The 23,388-nt window shown below is 42.0% G+C and overlaps 1 protein-coding gene across 1 annotated transcript in view; it reads right to left on the bottom strand.

Annotated features, from left to right (window-relative positions):
- Positions 1–23,388, bottom strand: part of cntn5 (contactin 5) — a 124,857-nt gene that overhangs the window by 83,956 nt on the left and 17,513 nt on the right. The window contains exon 2 of the mRNA XM_056441420.1: positions 4,153–4,269. Coding sequence (XP_056297395.1) covers positions 4,153–4,207 — 55 coding nt within the window. The 5' untranslated portion in view covers positions 4,208–4,269. The remainder of the gene's footprint in view (positions 1–4,152; positions 4,270–23,388) is intronic.

Here is a 23,388-nt window from a genome sequence, read left to right as displayed (position 1 = left end):
CCCCCGAAGATCACTGAAGCGAGACTCTCTCATTCCCTTCCCCCTATCCACAGACACCTGTGGTTGTTTTCTCCCCAGGCCCCTTCAAGGCCATCTCCATGGCAACGACCATCTTGTGGACTGAGAACTTTGTCTGTTGTGGACTGGGGGAGGACGATACACCGGGCCACTCACACACGAACTTCAACAAACTGAAATGCACTCACTACCCCCCCCCCCATCCCACGCCTTCGCCTGCTTTGCCCCCCCAGGGTGACAGGACGGGGTCTGCGTCCGGCGCCGTGACGGCGAAGGACCGGGCTGGCTGCTTGTCGGTGCTGGTTACCTTCTGCCCCCAATGACGGGGCTATCGCCCAGTCCTTGGATTACCTCCCCCCCCTTCCTACTCGTTGCAAGTCATGTCTAAGATGTATGTGCTTATGTGCAATGGTGTTTTTTGTTTCTCCTGCTCCCACACTGTACCCCTCTAGGGGCATAGTCGGGGGGTGGCTTTTTCTTTTTCTCGCCTCTCTTCCCTCATGTTATGCTGTCATCTTTCATCCACCCTTTCCTAGATGGCGCCGCGGACGGCGCCTCGGTGTCTTGGTGCGCAATTCTTGCACCTTCCGCCAAAAAAAGTTCCTCGTTTGTTTGTGAAAACATTCTTTGGCAATAAACCTGTTTCTGATTCTGATTCTGATTCTCAAATATGTCTATTCCGATAAGCCTCGAGATGGACAACCGACCGAGTAGTGCAGAAGGTATTTTACAGAGAAGTGTCCAGCGAGTCCTGAGCCTTTCACCAACAATGGACAGAGTCCTGTATGTTCATTCTTCACACGGGCAGTTTAAAACCACTGTCTGATGGTTTCAGAGCGGCAATGTCAAACCACTAGGAGACAAAGCACCACTCTTTTAAGCAAATGTGAAAGACTCAAATTATAATGAAAGTCTCATCCCAAAAAAAGATCCAAGACCCCAATATGATCAGCATCCTAAGACATTACTTCACTGTCCAACATGGTAATAGAGAGGAGAATTGAACTGTGGTTATAATAACCAAGGATAAAGTCCCTGCACACAAATTTCTCATATTAGAAGATGATAATAATATTAATTTTCTTTATTGTTTAAATTAATCAACACACACATACTCATACACACATATAGGCTGTGCTGCTATGCTCGTCTCAGATGCACCTGGTGTGTAAATGTGGCCTCCACTGTGTGGCATTAATAAATATTGGCTTTGTTGCCATTATGGTCGTTTTCTTTCTCTTTAGTCATTTTGTATTCTCGCGTGGCGTAATCACTTATGAGATTACAGCCACCATTTTTCTTTTGCTCTGGCTTTTCCCCACTACACAAACACACACACACACACACACACACACACAATTGGTTTGTTGATTTTATATAGTATGTTTGTAATTGTATGGTATTATTATTCAGTTATTCCTCTATGTCATAGTGTTGTTCTCAGGCAATAAACTACCTTTTTGGACCTCCTACCTCTCTCTTCGTGTTTTTTTAATTGAAAAAAAAGTATATTTGTCTGTGTCCAATAAAATGAGGGGCTTAAGTGAGTGTGAGCTTGTGTTTGGGAGTGAAACACTCTTTCCAGGAACCAAAGCTGCACAGGATAAATTAGTATATAAAGAAAAAGGTTGGACTAAAATGGTGTTTTGTTGTTTGTTGCCTCAGAAACAATATGCTTTATTTTGGAGAGAATTATTATGTCCATAGTCCTTGTTTTTAGTTTACTACATAGTGATAAGTACAGAAATAGACAGGAACATATTATGAGTGCAAGGAACATGATCAGGAAGTTAGGGTTGATTGAGAGACAATTAGGAGGTCAAGGGTCAATCAGAAGTGTGTGTGTGTGTCTACCTTTTATGATTTATATCAGAGATCCACAAGCTACTCGAAAATGGGGTCAAATATGTTTTAACGCCCAAAATGAAAAGTCTAAAGAAATTGCGTTATGCTAAATAAGCTCCTTCTCTAAGCTTCAGTCACCTCACACCCCTCACTCAGCCAGGCAGTCAGTAAGAGAAACAGATCTCCGTCAGAATGAGAGGGGCTGGGGTGATGACGGCAATACAAGCTGTCATACTTGCAAACTTATTGTCATTATTATGTTGTACTTTACATTGCTATTGTTATCTAAGGTGAGATGAGGACAAATATTTAACTTCAAAGATTTTCCTTTTCATCAAACAAAACTTGGCTACAAAATGTGCAATAATCACATCAAATCAATTGCAACAATTCAACAACAAAAATTTGCTCAAACAAACAAGAGAATAAATAGACTGTAACCTAAAACTCATAAAGTAATAGACCCGGCTTTGTTGAGGCTGTGTCCGTCTCCACGCAACAAACATTATAATTCATGTTGATGCATAATTATGAATGTGAGATTACTATTCCTTATTTCATGGGCTATTTGGCATTTTTGGGGTAATGCATAACTTTAACTATCAAATACTGATGGAAACTTTGGTTATCATGACAACATTCAAAGTTTAGAAGCATTCGAGTCAGCCGTAACAATACGTCTTTTTTAAATATCTTGGATGTAAAACAACATAAATCAACACAAAGAAAAGGTAGAACAACAATTCTTGAGAAAATAATTATTACACTTTGAAATTCAAATGCAAATCAGAAGACTGAGATGGAAAGGAATCATTGCTAAAGACACATGATGGGCATCAGAACTAGTCCTAATAAAACCAATCGTTATCTTAACACAAGGCCAGCATCATCAACGTTACTGAATGGAAGTGCAGAAGTGTGACGATGACCGTGTTTACATGCATTCGAATAACAGGCTTAGTCGGACTGAAATCGAATTATCCGTTTCATGTAAACACCTTTGTTCGACTATGTGCGGTCCGACGATCCGATTAACACCCCTGGATAACTCGATCCGATCCGGTTGATAATTCGACTATCGCGGCATGTAACGGTGAATTGGATTAGGAACTGGACTTTGCGTCTTTGCGCATGCTTGAGATCCCGCCGCCCTCCTCCCTCCCTCCCATGTCGTGACCCGGAAGTCGAAAGAGTCGAAAGAGACGATAATGTCACTATTAACATCATGCAAGAATAGTAGAGGGATGTAGCTTCGCCTTGCTCTCTGTTCGCCATCTTTCTCGAAATGTTGATGTTGTTGTTGGTTGTTGTTGGTAGTGGTGAAGAGGTCAAGCGGAAATGGCTGTATCACCACGAGTTGTTATGAAAACAGCGCCACCTATGGTATCGGATATGACATGCTTTCGGCCAATGATTCGAATTACTCACTGCCATGTATATTGGGATAATAGCAGATCCCCCAAAAGATAGCATAGTCCGACTAAAGCAAGATTCGAATTATACCATCATGTAAACGCACTGAATCTCTGAGATTCCAGAACAAATTACAGTTACAGTGAATAACCTTAGAACTACTTCATTCTGGTTTTGCCCTGTAAAATACTTCAAAAGCCATCAACACAACACAGCAAGGTCAGAAACCTTCCCCTGACCTGCAGGACCTTTTTAACCCCCTTAAGTGTATGGAGCGTATTATGGCCAATCCAGTCTCAAAATCCTCCCTAAAAAATTTCCAATAATGATTTAGAATAAAAGAGTTCCCAGAGACAGGATTCAAGAGATAAGAAACAATAGTTTCTGTGTAATAGTATGTTTGAACAAGTGTGTTTGACAGACATGCGTGAACTGTCCTCATGTGGGTTGAAAGAACCATGAGAAAGTGCAAACACGTGCTCCAGACTGACCAATGGAGACACCTGATCTGGAGCTCAACTCAGTGGAGCAGAACCCTGCCATGTTGAGGTTTTAAATTCCTACTGAAAAAAGGAAAGTATACCGGGTGGTATTTGTCAGGCTGTTACATTCTCAGAGTAGTAATGTAACATAGCCGTTGGGTGACATGTTTTCTTAGCACCTGTTGTTTTCCAACCTCAAATGCCTGAGTGTGAAAAGACATGAGACACCTCTCACATCCTTTAATGGTGATATCCAATCTGCGTCAATAGCCACGTCATGGCGGTAGATTTCTGTGTGTGCTGTACACTTTCTTCTAATATCAGTGCTCAAGATGATGAGTATTGTGCAACTAGTTCCTGCTATCCTCTCCACACTGCATGTTGAATTTCTTACCTGAAAGGCCACTGATGACAGACAAGAGGAGAAAGGGTTTCCATGGTGACCCCATACTTATTGGAGAGGGTCCCTTCTGCAGGAGTGTTAGCCGGTTTGCTTCTTCATTAAAGCTGCCTACAAACAGAGACACAACACAGTTGGTCGGAGCACACACACCTCTGGTTATCACATACATCCAGTAGCACTCTCTAAGTCTCTATAACTGTCAATCCAAACCACATGACATATTTATATATCAATCCGGACAAGTCATAAATAATACAAATTACATCTCCATTCCACAATTTCATATAAAAAATATAAATAGGTTCAACGTTATCCTTGTGACCGTACTTTGCAAAACATAGCTACCTCTCGTAGTTACCTCTTTACGGAAGTGATGAGAAAGAGAAGCTTGTGAAGTCAACAGAGCCTGTGTACTTGTTGTTATTTATAGAACAAATTGTACGTGGAACAACAACATTATCTCTCTAATCCCCTGCAGTCACACTCTTTATAGATCCCCAAATACTACTTAACTGATGCGGAAGTCTTGTGCTGAGAAAAAGCTCATAGAATTGTCATCCAAGTGGATTGTGAATCGCACAGCACGAACTGAGCTCGGAAATGGGCTATTGCTTTTTGTATCACGAACATGACTCCAATGTGTCAGTATACTAATTGCAACCCAGCGTGTTCGTATCTATACTTTACACTTCAATCGTAAGTGAAGCCTGATCGGATAGTCAACATAAATATTTCCTGGTCAAAGGAGAGGCTGTAAAACGATGGAACCATACATTTAAAATGAAAGTCACACATTATTTGCTCTGCCAGCTCTTCTCCTTTGTTCTAGCACTTTTTTTTGTGGAAGTAAATCCCAAAATAACTCAGCCTGGGGGGGAGGGGGGAGATGGAGACCTGCGTTTAATCTATTGCCTGGATCGTCCCCACATGATGTCCACACCTCACTGAGATTCAAATTAATTTGCGAGCATTTATCCAGCCTGACGCACTCGATAGTTTGTTACGCAGAACCATCTGATAAGCCCACGTTGGCAAGAAGGAGCAGACACTTTCAAAAAAATACTTGGAAGATGATTGAATGAACCAACAATCAATAATACTCTGTATACTCGCCTACTCAGTCGACAACAGACTTCTTTAAAAATAAAAGAGCACAAGCACGGAAAACATACTCTCCAGTTCTTATATAACTGAAGATATTGTACCATCCACGCTAACCTAAGTGGCGGCACACACATGTAAGCCACGCCCCTATTGCCTTTGCCTTTGGCTCCACACAGGACTCGGATTGGTCTGAACCACTGAGTGATCTCGTGATATCGCAATAAGCCAGCTGCACTGCAATAAAAACTAAAAATTATTACCTGCATTCAAATAAACATTGCAGACTGAGTTTGATTACAGGGGGGGACACAAGGTTCACATGTCACTATCAGACACGTCCCTCCATGCACACACCCGGACTCCACGAGTTGCTCATGCAGCTGCAAGGATGATATCTTTTATCAAGTGACCCTCGCCAGGTGCCAAGGGATACAGCCAAGGTTTGGAGTGTCGGATGAGATCAGCAGGAAAAACATCCCAGAGGTCTGTGTAAACCGCCCCCCAAAATTCAAAATGTGTTCTTTTAATGTTATTCTCATATTTAGTGGTTATTTGGATAAAACATACGACCCAAATTTTTAGGAAATAATAGATTGTATTTTTCAACAAAAAAAGAAAGTGTTTAATTGGTGCATTAATTGTTTTAATGATGTATTGTCTGGAAGTTAAACAGGTCCTGATTCCCTTTCATTTATCCCCAGCTATGTTTTTATTGCTACGAAAACACGTCCTTAAAAAAACTGAATTTATTTCCGGTTTAACACAACAACAACAAAATGATACAACATTACATTTGAACCTATTGTGTTAACATTAGTGTTGGAGCTATTTAATTTGACATTTATATTTAGGTTTTATTGTAAAGTAATATTGATTGTTCATTGCTTATTTAGGTTATATTTTGATATGTTAGTTGTTTCTTATGATAGTTGTAGTTTAGTTAAATATATTTAGTTGTAGGTTCACTGATTGGGTAACACTGGGCACCTGTGGTTATATGTAGAGTTGGATAGGCACAGGACCAGCATGCACTAGGGTGGCCAATGGTTTTTTACCACAGCACAGAGAGGAAGTGTCAACATTTTGTTTGTTCTTTTTTGTTGGTTTAAGTTTTCCTCATTTGATTTGATTCAATGTTCTAACTCCTCACCTTGGTCAATTTGACTGACCGGCCGATTTAATCTAATTCGTTGTTCTTTCTCGGTGTCACAAAACAAACAAAAAAAAAACACGTAAACTAAAAAACAATATTAATTCTAATAATTTTTAATTTTTATTTTAGCTGGGGGTCATATTGACCTCAAGTAAATATGTTAGTAAATATAAAAGGTAACAGGAGGGTTAGGGATTGAATCGGGTCATATTCAAAAAATCGGGAGTGAAAATGAAGATGGAGTCAAATTGACCGGCAAGGTTGAAGGCCAGAAATAAATTATCATAATAATAACAGGCGGAAATGGACATTACTTTCTTTTGCATGCGTCAACATCGAAACCCACGGTGCATCAGTGGCAGTTTGATTTATAGTTTTGTTTGATTTCGTACGACAAATGGCCACTACAATTAGTTTACCCTGTACAGTGTACTTGTGCCCACTCGTAATCATCCCTTTGCTAGCAGAAAGACTGTCTGGAGCATTCATGATATTCTACTGCTATTATCTTCAATAGCACCTTCATAAGCTCAGCATAGAAAACCAGAATGTGAAAACAAACCCCGATATTCAGGTGAACATTCTGTGTGAAACACAGCGTCTGGATTCACGGATGCAATTATATCTGCAAGCAATGCTAATGGGTTACATTGCTGATGTGTGTAAAGACAGCAGGATCTGCTGACCTTGTTCCTCTCCTTCAGCGCCATTCGTCCCCTCGCAAAGAGCAGTACATGTCTCTTCATCAACATGTGTGAATGTATGGTCTCTCTCTCTCTCTCCTTTCCCACTCACAGGCACTCATTTAAGTTGTCTGCCATCTAGATCATTAATACGGTGGCACAGACGGCTCTGTTGGTTGAGGAAGCATGTCCAGATCCAGCAGGAGTCGTCTCTCATTCATCAATTATGCCTCCGTGTCTGGGCCTCACCTCGTTTGCTCCCTCTTCTCCCAGAATGCACCGGGGGTAGAGCTAGTGCCTCAAACACTTAGCGACTGAGCAATTGGGCTGGTATTTAGAAGAAAAAATAAAGAAACAAAGAGAGATAAACAAACACAATGATCCATTTGCTTTCTTGCACTATGAGATGTGTTCGCTGTCCCCGCAGCGTATTCACAATATGTAATCTGCTTGTCTTCTTTGGAAGTTTAAGCATTTTCTATGTAGCTATAGATCATTTAAGAAAAGTCTTACTGTTTATTTTCTTTGCTTACCGATGCAAAATAAATGAATAGCTGAAGCTCTGCCGTCTAAACAGTTGTCTGGCCAAGGTGGTGAAAACTGCTCTTCTTTTTGGAAACAAGTTCTCAACCTTCTTTAATCTCACTGACGCTCTCCACTTGCACACGCATAACAAAAAGCATAGCCGTGTGATACAACATGAGCAGAGGCCTATTGGAGACATTAAAAACACACAGGTCGCCTTTTACTGTCCTTTCCTTGCAGCACCTCTTGCCTTCTTGGCAGCATAGGTCAGGGTGTAGTCAAACAAACCCCTGGGTACATGTTGGACTCAACAACTTCCACTTCACCCCTCAATGGGGAGCAGGAGTCAGAAGCGCAGCTACTTCCCACAGAAATCCACTGGCAGCTCTTCTCTTTTACCACCTCTGGCCTGGCAGCGTGTTTATTTTGGCAGAACCCAAGAGAACACAAAGTCTTTCCAAGAACGTGTTCCCTTTTGGAGTATTGTCAGACAAACTTTACATGTGGCTGGGTAGCTAGTGTACTTGAGTACATGTACTTAGTTACTTTGGACCTCTTGTAGCTGAGTGTGTTTAGCTGACATTATAGATCAGGAGGGTGGCGTTGGAGAGCTGTTCCATATGTTGTTCAAGGCTCAGGCTGCAGGTGGACACAGACAATCATTCTCACGTAAGAGTAACACGCGTGGATTACCTGGTTTACCTTCATGTAATAAATGAGTTAATTACAGATATTGGGGAATATTGGGCCAAAATAAGTCAACGTTGACCTTTTAAAAAAACAAAGGATAGTTGCTATTTCAGTTTGAAGTAGCGAATATTCTGTTGCTGCTAACAGACTCTAGCACTGCAGCTGGGACATGATTCCTCACTGGCTTCCTCTCGGAACATTGCCAATTGTGTTTAGAAGTAAACTATTTAAAGATATATTTCTATCTCAGAAATTGAATCTTTCTCAGTTTGTTGGGAAGTGCCGAACATCCTGCAGTATCAACCCCATCTGCCACGCACAGCTGATTTACAACTTAATTAGTTGTACTGCTTAGCCAGCCGTCTGACAGCACAGTGGATAGTTTGATGGTTTGTCTTCCTAAAAGCAGCACACCAAGCTAAAAGTTTTCATGGCTTGCACATGGGCCAAGTGCATGTGAATAGTCTAGTTACGGATAAAGGAACACGCCAAAGAGGAAATAATTCACATCACGAGAAACACATACTCATTGTTACATTATTAGTGTTGGAAATACAAAACAGCATATATTGCAATTGCGGTTGCAAAGTATAAGCCATGATTACCGTGCATGTTGATACGAAATGATTTTATCTTGAAAATACTCGGCTACCACTTTAGTTACTCTGATTTAAAGTAACTGAGGTTTTGAGCTGTGAATATTGTCTCCTAAAGTATTAAAGGTCTCCTGTGTGCATCAAATAAAGTTGGTCTGCACTCAGACAACCTCAAATTCAGCATCCTTGACTGCTCAGTGTCCCACAGGGCTCTGCTAGACATGTCCTTTGTGGTCTTAGCTTTCACTTTCCAGTCAAACATACTTTATACTGGGAGAAGAAAATGGGAGAGCCGTTTTCGATTCACAAGATGAGAAAAACCTGTGCAAATCTTATAGGCTTAGAGAACAATGCCAACGAAATAAAAGACCACAAACATTATGCAGACAATATTATTTGTATTTGAATATCATTTTAAATATATGAAGTGGCCACTCTTCTACCCTTTTCACTAATGCACACAGGGCTGTTTTAAGCAGACATAATCTCGAGAGACCGGTGCAGGAGAGGAGTCGCATATCAGAGAAACGATTACTCACGTTTCCCTGATAGCAGAATCTCCCCTTGATTTGCTCTGTCATGGAGTAGTCTTCAAAAGCAGTTCGATAGCATCCTGGGACCTTTCCAGGTGTGTGCCATATCCATTGGCAGGCTGAGGAGTGGGATTCTGCCCCACTTCTGTCCGGTCGACCACAGCCCAGACAGATGGTTATTTATGGAGGCAGAGTGCAGGGTGCAACGAGGAGCACCGAGGGCTCTGAATGCGATGCTTCTACTTAGTGTCACGGCCGGGGTTTGCACGAGGTTGTTGCACGAGAAACAAATGTAGACCAAGGCCGAGGTTGGATGAACCAAGTCGCACACACATCGCCTGGTAATCACAGGTGCTGTGTTGTCCATCAGCCAACAGACAGCGGCACAATACAGCGCTTCTGCCAGCCAAGTGAAAAGTGAATGAACAATCTGTTCATTGCATCTCTCGATTCCATTTTCCATTTTCACAAACTGACTGAATTTTTTATTTAAAGCTGTCAAACAAAAGGTAAATTGATTTTCTATTCAGTACGTCAGGCTTCCAGTAAAGCTGGTTGCATGAAAGCAAAGTAAAATATGTTCAAGATTATCGAGTGTTGTCGTGTATTTTGCATATTACTCTTAAAGATACAGCTATTTTATAGATCTGAGCCTAGAAGGCCACACGAGGGTTTGGAGTGAAGAGTTCCTTTGTCTCAAGTTGGCGCGAAAGTCCACAGCAGGGGACTGCCCTATATATCCATATTTGGTGGTCAACACGGTGGAGATCATCTTTGGAGGAAGGGGAGCTATAGGGAACCTTGGGGCAACCTATAGAATCGAACATAAGACCTCCCACTTTCTCTTGTCTATATAAGCTGTAACCACACATAGATCCGTTGAATCTCCTTGTACACGGACCCGTGGATTCCCAGCCGTTCGAACGAAGCGTCTGTTTTTACTTTGTACTCTTAAAGAATAAACTTTGTATTCTTGGAGTGCTGGGTCTCTCGAAACTTCTTTTTCAACAAGTCCTCATTCAAACTGCGCCGGCGGAACCCCAAAGGGAAGACACAACAGTGTTTATGAAGTTATAACAATTTATTGCAACCAAAGGTATTTATTTATTTTTGCTACACTTGCACGAATAAACACATGTGACTAACATGTTTTGTAGTATTTCTCAATTCTCAGTGACTTCAATAATAACAAGATCAAGTTATATGAAAAAATTATGTAAATGCTGTCAGTTAGATACATTTAACTGGTAGACTAACTGCCTTTATTCGTTCTCAGAAGCACTAGTTGGAAATGTTTTTTATGTTTTGGAAAAGATTTTTGTAAGTGAATTGATTTAGAATCTCACAAGATCAGAATCTCTATTAAATAATCAACAGGGCATCAATAAGCACACACACACACACACACACACACACACACATGCTTTACTTTGTTAAATTACTGCAATTACAAGGAGAAGGAAATTTTCTTTGTCATTTGTGAATTCTTGATTTTCAAGTGCAATCTTACTATTGTTTTTGTACTACGTGTATTTCTTTGAAATACATGACGCAAAACAAATGCTAGGGGGTAACATGGTTTCAGCCTTCTTCCGGTTACATAAATGCAAGCGCTTAAACCCACTGCACTTTCTGTGCTCTGAGGAAAATAAGTGCGAGGGGTAGTCGTGATTACAGTAGTGGTAATGACAGTGATATCATCGTAGTAGCATCTGTAATGATAGCAATAGCAGCGGCACAAGTGCCTAGCAGTTGCAGAGGCCAACATCTGCCTTCTCCTCAGTAACTATTCTAATACAATTATCCTAAGAAATATGTGCAAGAGCCAGTGAGTGAATGGCACTTCACAATTCTTCATGGTGCTTATCTATGCGATGCTTGCTCGTTCATTTGTGGATTTTGTAACGTGTGGATATGTTGTACAAATCCCTATGAGCATTTGCTCTACTAATATGAAAAGCAGACTTGCCTTCTGCCTCGCTGAAATACATTATCATCCGGCACGTAATTTAAATTTTGTGGGTAATAAGTTCAACAACAGTGTAGAATATGATACATCTTCTAGATCAGTGGTCCCCAAACTACGGCCCGCCTCCCCATTTGGACCGGCCCCCTGAATAATACCAGAGATGCGTTCCGATTTATTATTTTTTTCACCTGGCCCGCTGCCGTTGAGATTGCAGTGAGACGCGGAGAAAATGTGGAGTGGTGCTCTTCGCAATAGAACATCTTTGATGGGACGTGTCGCGTCTCGGCCAATCAGCGTTCAGATGTCCACAGCGTTTGGGAAGTTAGGTTAGCTTGAATGTTAGTCCGCTACATCTACTGCTGTCACGCTGCACGGTGTAGCGATACTAACAAAGTACCCGTACGTTAAAAACGATGTGATTTAGCATATTTTTAGTATCGATACTTCATTAAAAGAGCGATCAGAGCGGTGAGCACATTCTCATCAAATGGTCAGGCAATTAAACATGTCATCATGTTCCAACTAGAGCGGGAGTAGATGTTACCCTCTGAGTTAGTCTGGCAACACTAGACTGGAGTGGATTTGTTTAACTCTCCCTTCTTTGTTATGGAGCAACAGCTTCCTAACAGGAAGCTTGATGTGATGTGACGATATACGTAAAAACATTTATAAATGGTGATAAGTCACTAATACGATTTGTAAATATTGAGTTTCCGTGTAATTACAAGTTCTTCAAAAATATTAGAGATTTTTCTGGGGGTTAGTGGAGGTGGCTGTGTCTCAAAAAAGCAGAGCGGGGTCATCCACTCATCAGAAGGTCGCCGGTTTGAGTTCCTCCAGTCTGCATGGTGAAGTGTACAACATACTGTGTGAATGAGAATTTAGTGAAGAGCCCAGCGAGCTGGTGGCTCATTTTAAAGCAGCCTCTGCCATCAGAGTGGGAATGGGGGAATTTTGGCAAGTAGTGTAAAGTGCTTTGAGTGCTTAAATGACTAGAAAGTCCATTTCCTGATAATGTAAAACACTTGAAACTAGTTTGAACTTAACAACCAACACATTTTGAGTAAAATGATGCATCCAAATAGGTATCTGGTGCAGTAATGCTGCACACCTAAATCAGTTTTATATGTCCTGCCAAGTGAAGTCATTCTCAGGAAATAAATTAACATTTATGAATGTGCAGTTGTAAAAGACAGCATTTTGCATTTCAGCCTTTACAAGCTGCTAAACTCTTTAAAATTGGTCTTGTAATCCGAGTGCACGGTGATGAAGTTAAAACATGGTAATACAGGGATTACGCTCACCACAGTTTTCAGTTTTACTCTTTTGACCAAAACAAATCACTTTTGTTTTCACTAATGAAGACCACGCCAAAGGTGATGCAGGTATACTGTTGGTTTATTGTGAAATAAATGAATGAAGGGATAATTATTTCCGGAACAAGAAGGGTAGAAGGGTCGTGAAGAGCGGGTTGGAGGGGTGTGATTGGAGCCTGCTGGCTTCTGGTGATGAGAGGGAACGGCAGGGGTGGAGACTCGTGGGTGGGGGTTGTCTCTTCTGAAGCTCTGGCGATGCAGAGTCCCCAAAAGAGGGCTTCATGAAAAGTGCACATGCCCGTTACGGGTGTTGTTAGGTAGGAGCGGATATCAGAGAGGTAAGTGAGGGAGGACCGCGGCCAAGCGTCTAAAGATGTGGTTACTAAGAGGTTTGGCTGGCGTTGAGTGTTTGAGTAGGCGCGGTTAGGGTCATTACGCCACGAGTCTAGTCGAAAGGTGAAGGTGGGTTGAGGCAGACAGAGTTGTTGATCTTGCGGAGTTCAAGGTGTTGGATGATGTGTCGGCGGGACAGAGATGTCGGCATGGTCGGAGTTCGAGGTGGTAAACTGGAGGAAGCCAGCAAGACGATCGACTTTAATACTTGCCCGGCAGGGAAAGCGCTAGCCTGAGCTGAGAGTTTGGCTTGTGTGGAGAACTGAAGTGGGAGGCAGACTGTTACGTGTGCAGTTTGGTGCGTCTTTATGGAGACCGTGACTTTGCGTGGCTATGTGTTGGTGGGTTGAGGCTGATGCAGAGCCCCAAATGAGTGTGTATCTCTTTCTACGACTCGACGGTGTTACTATGCGTTCAATGCGTACGATGAAAAAGATTCCTGTTATTGGGACGGTCAGAGAATGATGACGGTAGGACTACCAATAGCGCGGAGTCGGATGGTAGAATAATAATAGTGGGGTGAGGAAAGGTATAGGCCTTTGTAATAGCGATTTGACAGCCGGTGAAGGTAGGGGTGGATGGCAGGATCATGGTACGGATGCGAGTACGATCCTTGACAGGTTCAAGCAAAGTTAGTTGGGTGCAATTATGAAAGCGATGAGGCTGAAGTGAAGGTAGCGGGTGTATTTGCGATCCATGAAACCTGTGGAGGTAGAAAGCGAGGAAGGAAGAAAGAAGTTACTCATGATTTGAGTAACTAATGAAGGTTGGAAAGGATGCCAAGCGGGATAGGGGTTTGGGTGTAACCACGGTCAATGGAAACCTGTGGAGCGAGGAAGCAACGAGGACAGAAAGAGCGGAGCTTAGTAGTGTGCAAATGTTAAGGATGCTTACAGAGCTCAATGACCTGAAGGTGAGCTCAGGGAGTGCAAGTACTCCTACAGGAGGAAGCTGGAGGCCAAACACAGCAGAACCCATCCCATGTGATGAAGGTCCTGGAGAGGCTGCTCTTGGCTTTCCTTCGACCGCAAGTGAAATCCTCACTGGAACCTCTAGAATTTACTTACCAGCCTCATTTGGGAGTGGACAATGCCATCATCTACCTGCTGCAGCGAGCTCAGTGGCACCTGGATGGATCCGATAGCTCTGTGAAAATCACTTTATTTGACTTATCCAGTGCATTCAAACCATCCAACCACTGATGCTGAGTGAGAAGCTGCGGGTGGTGGGGGTCAATGTGTCCACTGTCTCCTGGATCACTGACTACCTCACACGAAGACCACAGTATGTCCGACTGGGCCGTGGGCTGTCTGAGACGGTGGTCAGTGATGTTGGAGTTCCACAGGGAACTGTTCTGTCTTCCTTCCTGTTCACCTTGTGCAACACTGACTTCCAGTACAACTCGGGGTCATACCATTTGCACAAGTTCTGATGACTGCAGTGGTCGGGTGTATTAAGGATGGACAGGAGGAGGAGTTCAGGGCAGTAGTGGATGACTTTGTGGAGTGGGCCGTTATAAATCACCTGCTTCTGAATTTGGCCAAGACCAGAGAGATGGTGGTGGACTTCAGGAGGAAGACGACAGCTCCACACCCGCTGAGACTTCTGGGAGAGGATGTGGACATGGTTGATGAGTACAGGTTCCTGGGTGTCTCCACTAACAACAGACTGAACTGGAAGGCCAACATCAATGCTGTGTCCAAGAAGGGGATGAGTCAAGTCTATTTCTTAAGGAAACTTCGATCATTAGATGTGTGCAGCAAGATGTTGGAGAGGTTCTACCAGTCTATTGTACCAGTGCTCTGTACTTCTCCGTAGTCTGCTGCGGGAGCAGCATTGGCTGAGCCGGTGACACCAACCGACTTACTAAACTGGTAAGGAAAGCCGTCTCCATCATTATTTTTTTACATTTTTATTTCCTTTATTATTTAAATTATTAAATATAATCTGACCTGCTATTATATTTAATTTTATTGTATATTTGTAAAAAAATGTTTTGCTGCTTCCCCCCTGGGGATGAATAAATTCAAATGTAATCTAATCTAATCTAAAGCCATCAAGGTGTTGGCGAAGCAGACGGTGAGAGCAACCAATCTGCAAGCAGAGCTGATGTTCACATTGTTTCAAAGAAAAATTAATTCTCCTCTGAGCTAATGACCAACTGCCAAAAACGAGCCACCAAGATGCAGCAAGGGCCCTCTGTGCCTTCTACTGACACATTGCCATGGTCACTCGTGATGGAGACAGAAGACGCGGGGAGAGCACCACATTTGCAACAGCTGTACTGTATTTCGCAACAGTCAATAAAATTCCACAAATAGCGAAGCTGTCCTCATTATGTTAGATTCATGTAATAAATATAGAAATGTCAATTAGATGCAATCTCTATAAATATTATGAAATAGAGAAAGAAACATCTGGTTATAATGATCATCCGCTTATTGTCATTTTGTCAGCGGGATGACAGGACTACAAAACCATTCGAAAACTATTTCAGACAAACAGCGGGAGATGAAATTAATTTGATGCATAATTAACTTTTTGAAAAAGCTTACATTTTGTAACCTCATTGTATTGAATAGATTCAAAACTCTTCACAGATCCCTGTTTTTCCATCATCTCAACATTCTGCATACATGTGAACGGTGTCCAGCTTATCAATAGAATATCAAACAATGTCCACCTCGACTGCATTCATTATTTTTTCTTTACACCCAGAGCATCCCAGTGTCATCGCCCCCATGCTATTCAAACACACCCAGTCCACTCACAAATGCATTTGCACCAGAAAGGCCTGCAGGAGTCCTGCATTAATGCAAACCTCTACAAATAGAGCTTGCACTTAATTCTGAAAGCAAAATCTGAAGAGAATTTCCTGTAACCGCCTTGTACAGTAAACTAAGCAGCGTAACGGGAATGACTCATTAAACATTTAATGTTGTGTTTACATGTTGCTATTCTTAGAACTCAGCTTTTCTGTGAGTAATAAGTCAAGGAAACCACTACTTTTTAGTGCCGAGTGAAAAGGTGGACATAAGATTATCGTTAAGAATACATACTAGAGATGCACCGATCAGGTTTTTTGTGCCGATCACCGATCACTGAAATCAGTATCTGCCGATCTGATAATACCGATCACCGATCACGGTGTCGATTGAAGCATTCTATTTATTGTGTAGCATTATTTCCTAGGACTATGAGGAAATACAAATATAAAGCACCTCAAACATTAAAGAAATTACTGATTTCTTTAAACATTTAGGACTTTTACTTTGAAAAATGTCCTAATTGATACATTAAAATTGTTTGATTGCTATTATAGGGGATTTCAGTTATGTATGGAACACATCTGCATTATTCATTTCCTGGAACTCTTGGGGAAATCTATATACAGGACTTTTTTTAACATACAAAAGTCTGACTTATTTTTATAAACTCTTCCTTGGTACAATAAAAATGTTTTAATGTTAGCATAATTTAAGCTAAATCTCAGAAACGATCTATAAAGATACAAAATCAGTTCATTGTTTACTTTTATATGCTAGTGTATGATTTGTCGACATCTTATTTTGAAAAACGGATGTTGTTTCACGTGGTTCTTTCCGCTAACTTTGCAAAACCGGATGTTGTCACTTAAATCCTTCCGCTAACTTTATCAAAACCCTCGCGCTCCCGATCGAATGCGTTTACCGTGAGCATCAGTCTATAGAGGCAGACATGTGAGAGTCGGCTGAGTTGACCCAGAGATTCAACTCGGGGGACGGGGACGCCGCTCGGTGCGTGAGGATCCCTCGTGGACCTCTCACTCTGCGGCCCTCGCCGGGCGATCGTCTCCGCTATGGCGCGGCGATTGAAACGTCTTGATAGTTCTCGCAGATGTTACGTCATCTGATCGGCCGTTTTGATCGGCCGTTTTGAGAACGCCGATCAAAACCGATAATGGGAATATCGGCCGATATGGATCGGCGCCGATCAGATCGGTGCATCCCTAATACATACATATATACATATAAATGTAGAATCAATTTTCCAGTAAAGTAAAGTTCAGCTTTAGCATAACATAAACGTGTACTATAATTATTGCAAACTTCCAAGTGGAGAGAACTTGAAGTCTTCAAAGCAGGTCGTCAACAAGTGAGACATGAAGCGAAAACATTCACTTGTGTAACTGCTTCTCTCTGATATGGCTCTGATGTGCAGAATGACAGGCCGGTGGATGTCTGCATCGATCCCACTCATACACAACCAGAACATTTCTATTTGTTATGAGGAAACCCAGAGGATGCAGCATGCACCCGTTTGAGAAATAGACAACGAAGCTGAAATCGCTCTGTAGCCTGTTTCAGAGGAAATGCAGGGCCTTGCTGTACCGGCTCCCAGAATAATTACACATGAAGACTTCCATCTTCCATCTTCAACACTTGCTCTATTGTCCAGTCGTCGGTGATGTTACAGAATGCGTACCTTAATGTGTGTCTCTTTGTAAATGTATTTCCACAGAATATTGCTGATTATTCAGCGGCATTACGTACATTTATGTATCTTTACCTTCGCATTCGAGAATGCAGAAGGTTATGTTTTGATCGCTGTATATTTATTTGTATGTGTGTTATTCGCATAACTCAACAACTATTAAACTGAATCGCATGAAATTTGTTGGGATGATTGGTTATTATCCGGGGACCATTTGATAAGATTTTGGGATCGATCGGGTCACAGTCAAGGTCATGAAAAGGTACCAAAAAAGTGGCTGCGGCGAAGGTATGCGCTCTACCGAGTGCCCGTTCTAGTTTAAACATGTTTTTGTAATAGTGCCCTCCACAGTTAAATAGAGTAGACTGATTATGAACCGGCTGTCCTTGAAGTCAGACTGTAGTGATGATGTCATCAACAGACAAATCCTGTAGCTGCTTCATAGCCAGTGAATAATGACACAAATCCATGGGACGCCATGACAGCGCCCATGGTGACGTGACTGGGACATGGTGACATGTTCTGAATCACAGCTGATAGCCCTACATTCGAATAAAACTAATTTGGGTGAAATATTAAAAAGCGAAAAATCCTCTGAGCCCACAGCATCATTCATAAATTCAGTCTCACTGCATGAGCTCCAAAAAGGTCACCTGACGACATCGCGATTCAAGTCTCGATGCTCGGCTTTGCAGCAAAGGGAGGCACTGGGTTTGTTAGTCCTAAAGTTGCTGTTCAACATGTTGAGAATATCATGGACGTTTCTGTTTTGAGTGAAATATCTATTCAATAATGTTTTTAGGTGGTATCAAATGGCCACTTTTAAACATTCAGTCACACAGTTAATGGGCCTCAGATTATTTCTTTTATTTACAAAGCTAAATATTTTTATTTTTATAATAATGCTCAAAAAAATCAACAACAAAAAAATCAAATTAAGATGGATGTTATAACCAGTTCCATTGAATATCACCGGGCCAATCAAGACACATCGTCACCCAGAGAAAAACATGTTTTGCTACTCTTAGCTCCCGAGGACAGCGTCACACAACATTGATCGTCTTTTTGTTTTCAAATAGAAAGTGATGTGGTTGACAACTCTGCGCCAGTAAAAGCTTTGAAGCACGTCTTGAATCCTCCTCTGTTGCTCTCCTGAAGGTTTCTTCCAATTTTCCCCCGTAAAAATGCTTTTTTCTGGGTTTTTTGGGAGTTTTTTTCCGATCCGATGTGAGGTCCTGGGACAGGGATGTCATATATGTACAGGTTGTAAAGTCCACTGAGGAAAATTTGTAACTTGTGATTTTGGGCTATACAAAATAAACTGAATTGAATTGAAGTGGGGTCCTGATTTACACTCTATTCTTTCTCAGTTAGTCGGACATTGATGAGAACAACAACAGTATGCTGCATCTGATCTGACCAGAGCAACGTGAATCTTCCTGATAATTGACGAGCTATACAGGCATACAATCACATGAATGGAACAATAGTGGCTATCAGCATTCCCAAGAGAGATGACATCTCCCCATTTGGAGCCTCCATAACAATTCTCTACGGAGTGTGAAGACAGACCGTAACCCCTGATAACAATATCTAATCCAACTCCAGGGATGATGAGGTCTAATAAAATACGGTCCCTGATGGTTATTTGAATGGGTAATGAAAGTCTAATTGGGGTAAACACTTAGTTTAATTATTTGGTCTTTAGGAAATACGCAATGTAATAACCATCAATCCGTAAGCCTCAGTGAGCTGCTCGCCGTTGGTGTATTCATGTATCTGCTCACTGCTACGTCTTTAATGCTTAATCGTCCATTCAGCCGGAAAGAATGTCTAGAAGTTTGTGTCAAATCATGCCCCAAAACCTCGTAGTTTGGAGTGATAGTGTGAACTGGACGGTCGCCGCTGCTGCTTGAAACCGAGACAATTAAGGCGGTATTTGTTTTTTTAGCCTTTGCAGTAGGTCCTCACAACAAGAAAAGAAAAAAAGGCTTTCCCTGAATAATGGTTCTCGCACACCCTCTGACTCGTTAGTTTGTGTTGGAAAGGATCCGCCGCCATCTCCCACACGGAGACAGAAGAGACAACTCCTGCCCACGCTTCATGGTGCACATTCACAGAAAACAGCCACTGGGCCACTGCAGATACAAAAAAATAAAAGAAATGCGATTGTCACACAAAACAGGTGGAATTCCAGGAGATGAAGGAACCGTTTCTAACTGACATTCAGCCCGCTGCTACATTTGAGACAGGCGATGTGTGAATGTTCAAAAGCGATTTCCGATTCATTATTTGAGCGGTTTATTGGTCGCCGTATCTCCTAGCGACGTCCCAGAAACTGCTGACCCGATTTTGATTAAACTTGCCGATGTGATGTCTTATTCTTAATAAAAAGCATATAAATGACAATAATCGGTCTAAGAAGCGCTGCCGCAAATAAGGGCGATCATGTCTGCCATCTTGTATGACATTTCTCTTGAGATGCAGTTCGCCGTGCTAATATTGCCGGTCGACAGCATTTTTTTTGTTTGTTTCATTTTCTTTGTCAACAAAGCAGCTCCCTCTTGCAGGTTGCAGGGACAAACTCACCCTTTGTTCACATTCGTAACAAGTGCAACCCCATTGTGATATTCAAGCTGAGGTCTAATTGAATTGATGACATAACAGACATGTATTAAACATTATTAAAAACTGAGAATTAAGCTCCCATATTCCTTGACGACACCCTCTTGCAACCTTTAATATATTCTTTAAAGGAGACGATGATGAAGCAGTTGTGGACCCAGTCGTTGTGTACAGGGCCCTATCCTGACTTCAGTGGGTCTCCAGACGCACAATCATCTTCCCTGTATGCTTTGTTCATCCTTTCTGCCACCTAGCATAGCCGTCTCGAGTCTCTTGACACCACTTATCACCCCTCAACGGTTTTAATTTTCATGATGACCTCAATCAAAAGGCAATTACCAAAGAAAAGAGCGGCGCGGGCAATTATTGTGTTCAACGCGAGATCGAGCACACCTGAGTGAAGCGAGAACCTATCACAGTGGTAAAATGACCCGTGCCACCAGTGATTGGCTGTCACAGTAAAGAAGTGAGCATGAAGAATGTGTGCCTGCAATTCTTATGTGTCCTCAGAGAAGACCGAATATGAGAAGACCCAGGCACTTTAAAGCCCGATGAGCAAGGTGCTCCTGTTTGAAGTGGCGCGCGTACGTGAAGTTATCTGGAAGAATTCAGGGCAGGCCGAGATTAGTTGGAAAATAGGTTAAGAGGGACTGCAAGCATACAGACAGTTCTGCTCTGCAAATTAATCTCATTTTCTCAGAATTTGGAAATCCTCTGGACATTACTTTGCAGCCTACCAATTATTGATTGTGAAGATTGGTATTGCAGTAAAAATGAGGCCTATTCCATGAACCTAAATCATCATGAAATGCTTCGTGAGGTTGTTGAAAAACCCATTATTAGTTCGGGGATGCACACCCACTGAAATGAATGAATTTCCTGGACTGAGAGAGGAGTAAGCCACAGAGGTGTTCATCATATCTGCAGCTGTTGGAGATTATGGGAAGGGAACACTTATTCTGTGTGGCCAAATCCATGTGACAAAAAAAAAAAAAAAAACCTTTAAGACCCATATAGACCCACCTATAAGTCTGGCTCTGAGCACTCAAAAATGTTCATAATGTCACATTTTTTCTTTATAATGTACGCATGCGTCCCGTTACAAAGCATAATGAATATGTATGAGTGCTTAGAACTATAATTATACATTGCTATTCGCAACAAAAGCAAACACATTTGTCATTTTCTACACTTTAAAGTGTGTGTGTGTGAATGTCTCGTCTTCTCTTTGGTCTCTTGAGACCACTAGAGTCTATTTGGTCAAAGATAAAAAAAACTAAACAATTCTTACTGTTATAGGAGCCCTGTCCTGTACTTGGGCTACTGAGGCGTTTTGCTTTCCTCCGGCTAGATGGCTTGACGCGCTCTGGTCTTCTGCTGTTTGCTGTTCGATCCCGACAATTGCCTCCGACACATTGAATGTTATAGAAACATTTTATTGATGTGGAGTCCGGTATCAAAACAAACAACAAGCTCACCGCGATACGGTCAAAACCCTTTCCCGTTCCGGGGTCAAAACACCTGGTCGCCAATTACCTCTTGATTAATATAGGTGTACAAAAATACCCTCAACAGCGCCACCCAGTGTATACATAAGACATACATGTGCCCGCATAACATTTGGCTCTTACACTTACTGATGCCCCCTTTCAGCGTTCTTTCCACTCACCCTTCTCTCCCAAACAATGTGCTTTATTACTTTCTTGAAATAAATACGATGTCAAGTCATTTTAGCGTTGGATTCACTGCAGAGGCCACCGACACCGATCTGAGGTATCGATGGTTTCCAGGGGAGCAGTATTGTTTTAACACCCGCCCACTATACTTCCAGCTTCTCCTCTGAGAGAGAGAGCTGTCATTACACACTCTGCTTCTGGAGGTCGGTCTCCTCTTTTTCACTCGAGCTGATTTCATACTCAATAGTGACACACAAATGATTTGTCCAGCCATTTCTCCACGGCACATGAATCCAAGTGTTGTCTCCAAAGTATAAGGAAAGGTAAGCAGATGAACCTTTTGTTCATGTACAGTAAGTGCAAATATAAGTGCTCATGTTTATGAACATTTGAGGTTACAGTGAAGAATCCATGAGCCAAAACTGCCCTTCACAGTGCAGTGTACACAATACGCCATCAGTTTGTGTTCACGCAGATCACACACAGCGACAGTCTGATATTGATAGGAAATGTGATATTTTTTAATAAGCAAGTACGTGGATGTAGTCCTTACCTCTCCTTAAAATACAAAAAGAAAAAGGGAAAGAAAGCCTCAATAAGCCGCTGATGAAAAGTTTCTTTGGACCTGACTGAGTCATGCTGGTACACCCTACCCACACCATCTGTAATGGGAGGGCAACAGTGTGCATTTTTCCTCAGTTATCTCCTCTTTCAAAGCAAGCACTAGATAACAACATGCCCACCGGATAGCAGGGCTTGCTCTGTGTATTGTAGATATTTGACAAACTGGTCAGCACGAACTGGAAGAACAAAGTACTTCCTGAGTACACGATTGTACATGGGACACACACATTGGTTGTACAATTGACTGACCACGTGTTGTTTCTTTCAGTAAGAGACCATCTTTTGTCAAACCTAAATAGTGAAGGCACCAGCTTGCACAGGGCATGATTTACACCTCACAAAATAAACGTTGGTTTCACACGATGTAAAAGAGGTTGTAACTTGTATGGATCAGTATTTCAATGAATGCAGCAGCCATTGCATGAGATTCAACCTTAAAAAAAAGAAAAAGAACAACAATAGAACAACTCTACAAGGGTAGGCTACAGAGTGTGGTCTGGACCTCAACTAAGAGGTGCTTCTATCTGGGCCCCTGAACAATTTCTGATCAATTAATGTGTATAAACATTCATCTCTTTTTTCTTGATTTCGGATGCGGCCGTAGCTAATCCAGCAATAGCTTCACTCAACAGAACCAATCAATTAGATTGTTTACAGTGCAAAGACAGTTCAATAGAGAGAGAAGACAGCATGGAGCAACTGATCTGCTACTTTCAGGCTACAGACCACAGTAGCATGACACATCTTGACCACGTTGGGAGGAACCTTTCTCCGCTTTGAACATTACTAAAACAAAGCACCGTTCCACCAATGAGCAACCTGCACGAGAATGGTACTAACGCCAGTCAAGCCCAGATTCAAACGGAT

Source organism: Pseudoliparis swirei, chromosome 20 (assembly GCF_029220125.1).
Source record: "Pseudoliparis swirei isolate HS2019 ecotype Mariana Trench chromosome 20, NWPU_hadal_v1, whole genome shotgun sequence".
NCBI lineage: Eukaryota > Metazoa > Chordata > Actinopteri > Perciformes > Liparidae > Pseudoliparis > Pseudoliparis swirei.
The sequence above is the reverse complement of the archived record's forward strand: the minus strand, read 5'-3'. Positions and strand labels throughout refer to the sequence as shown.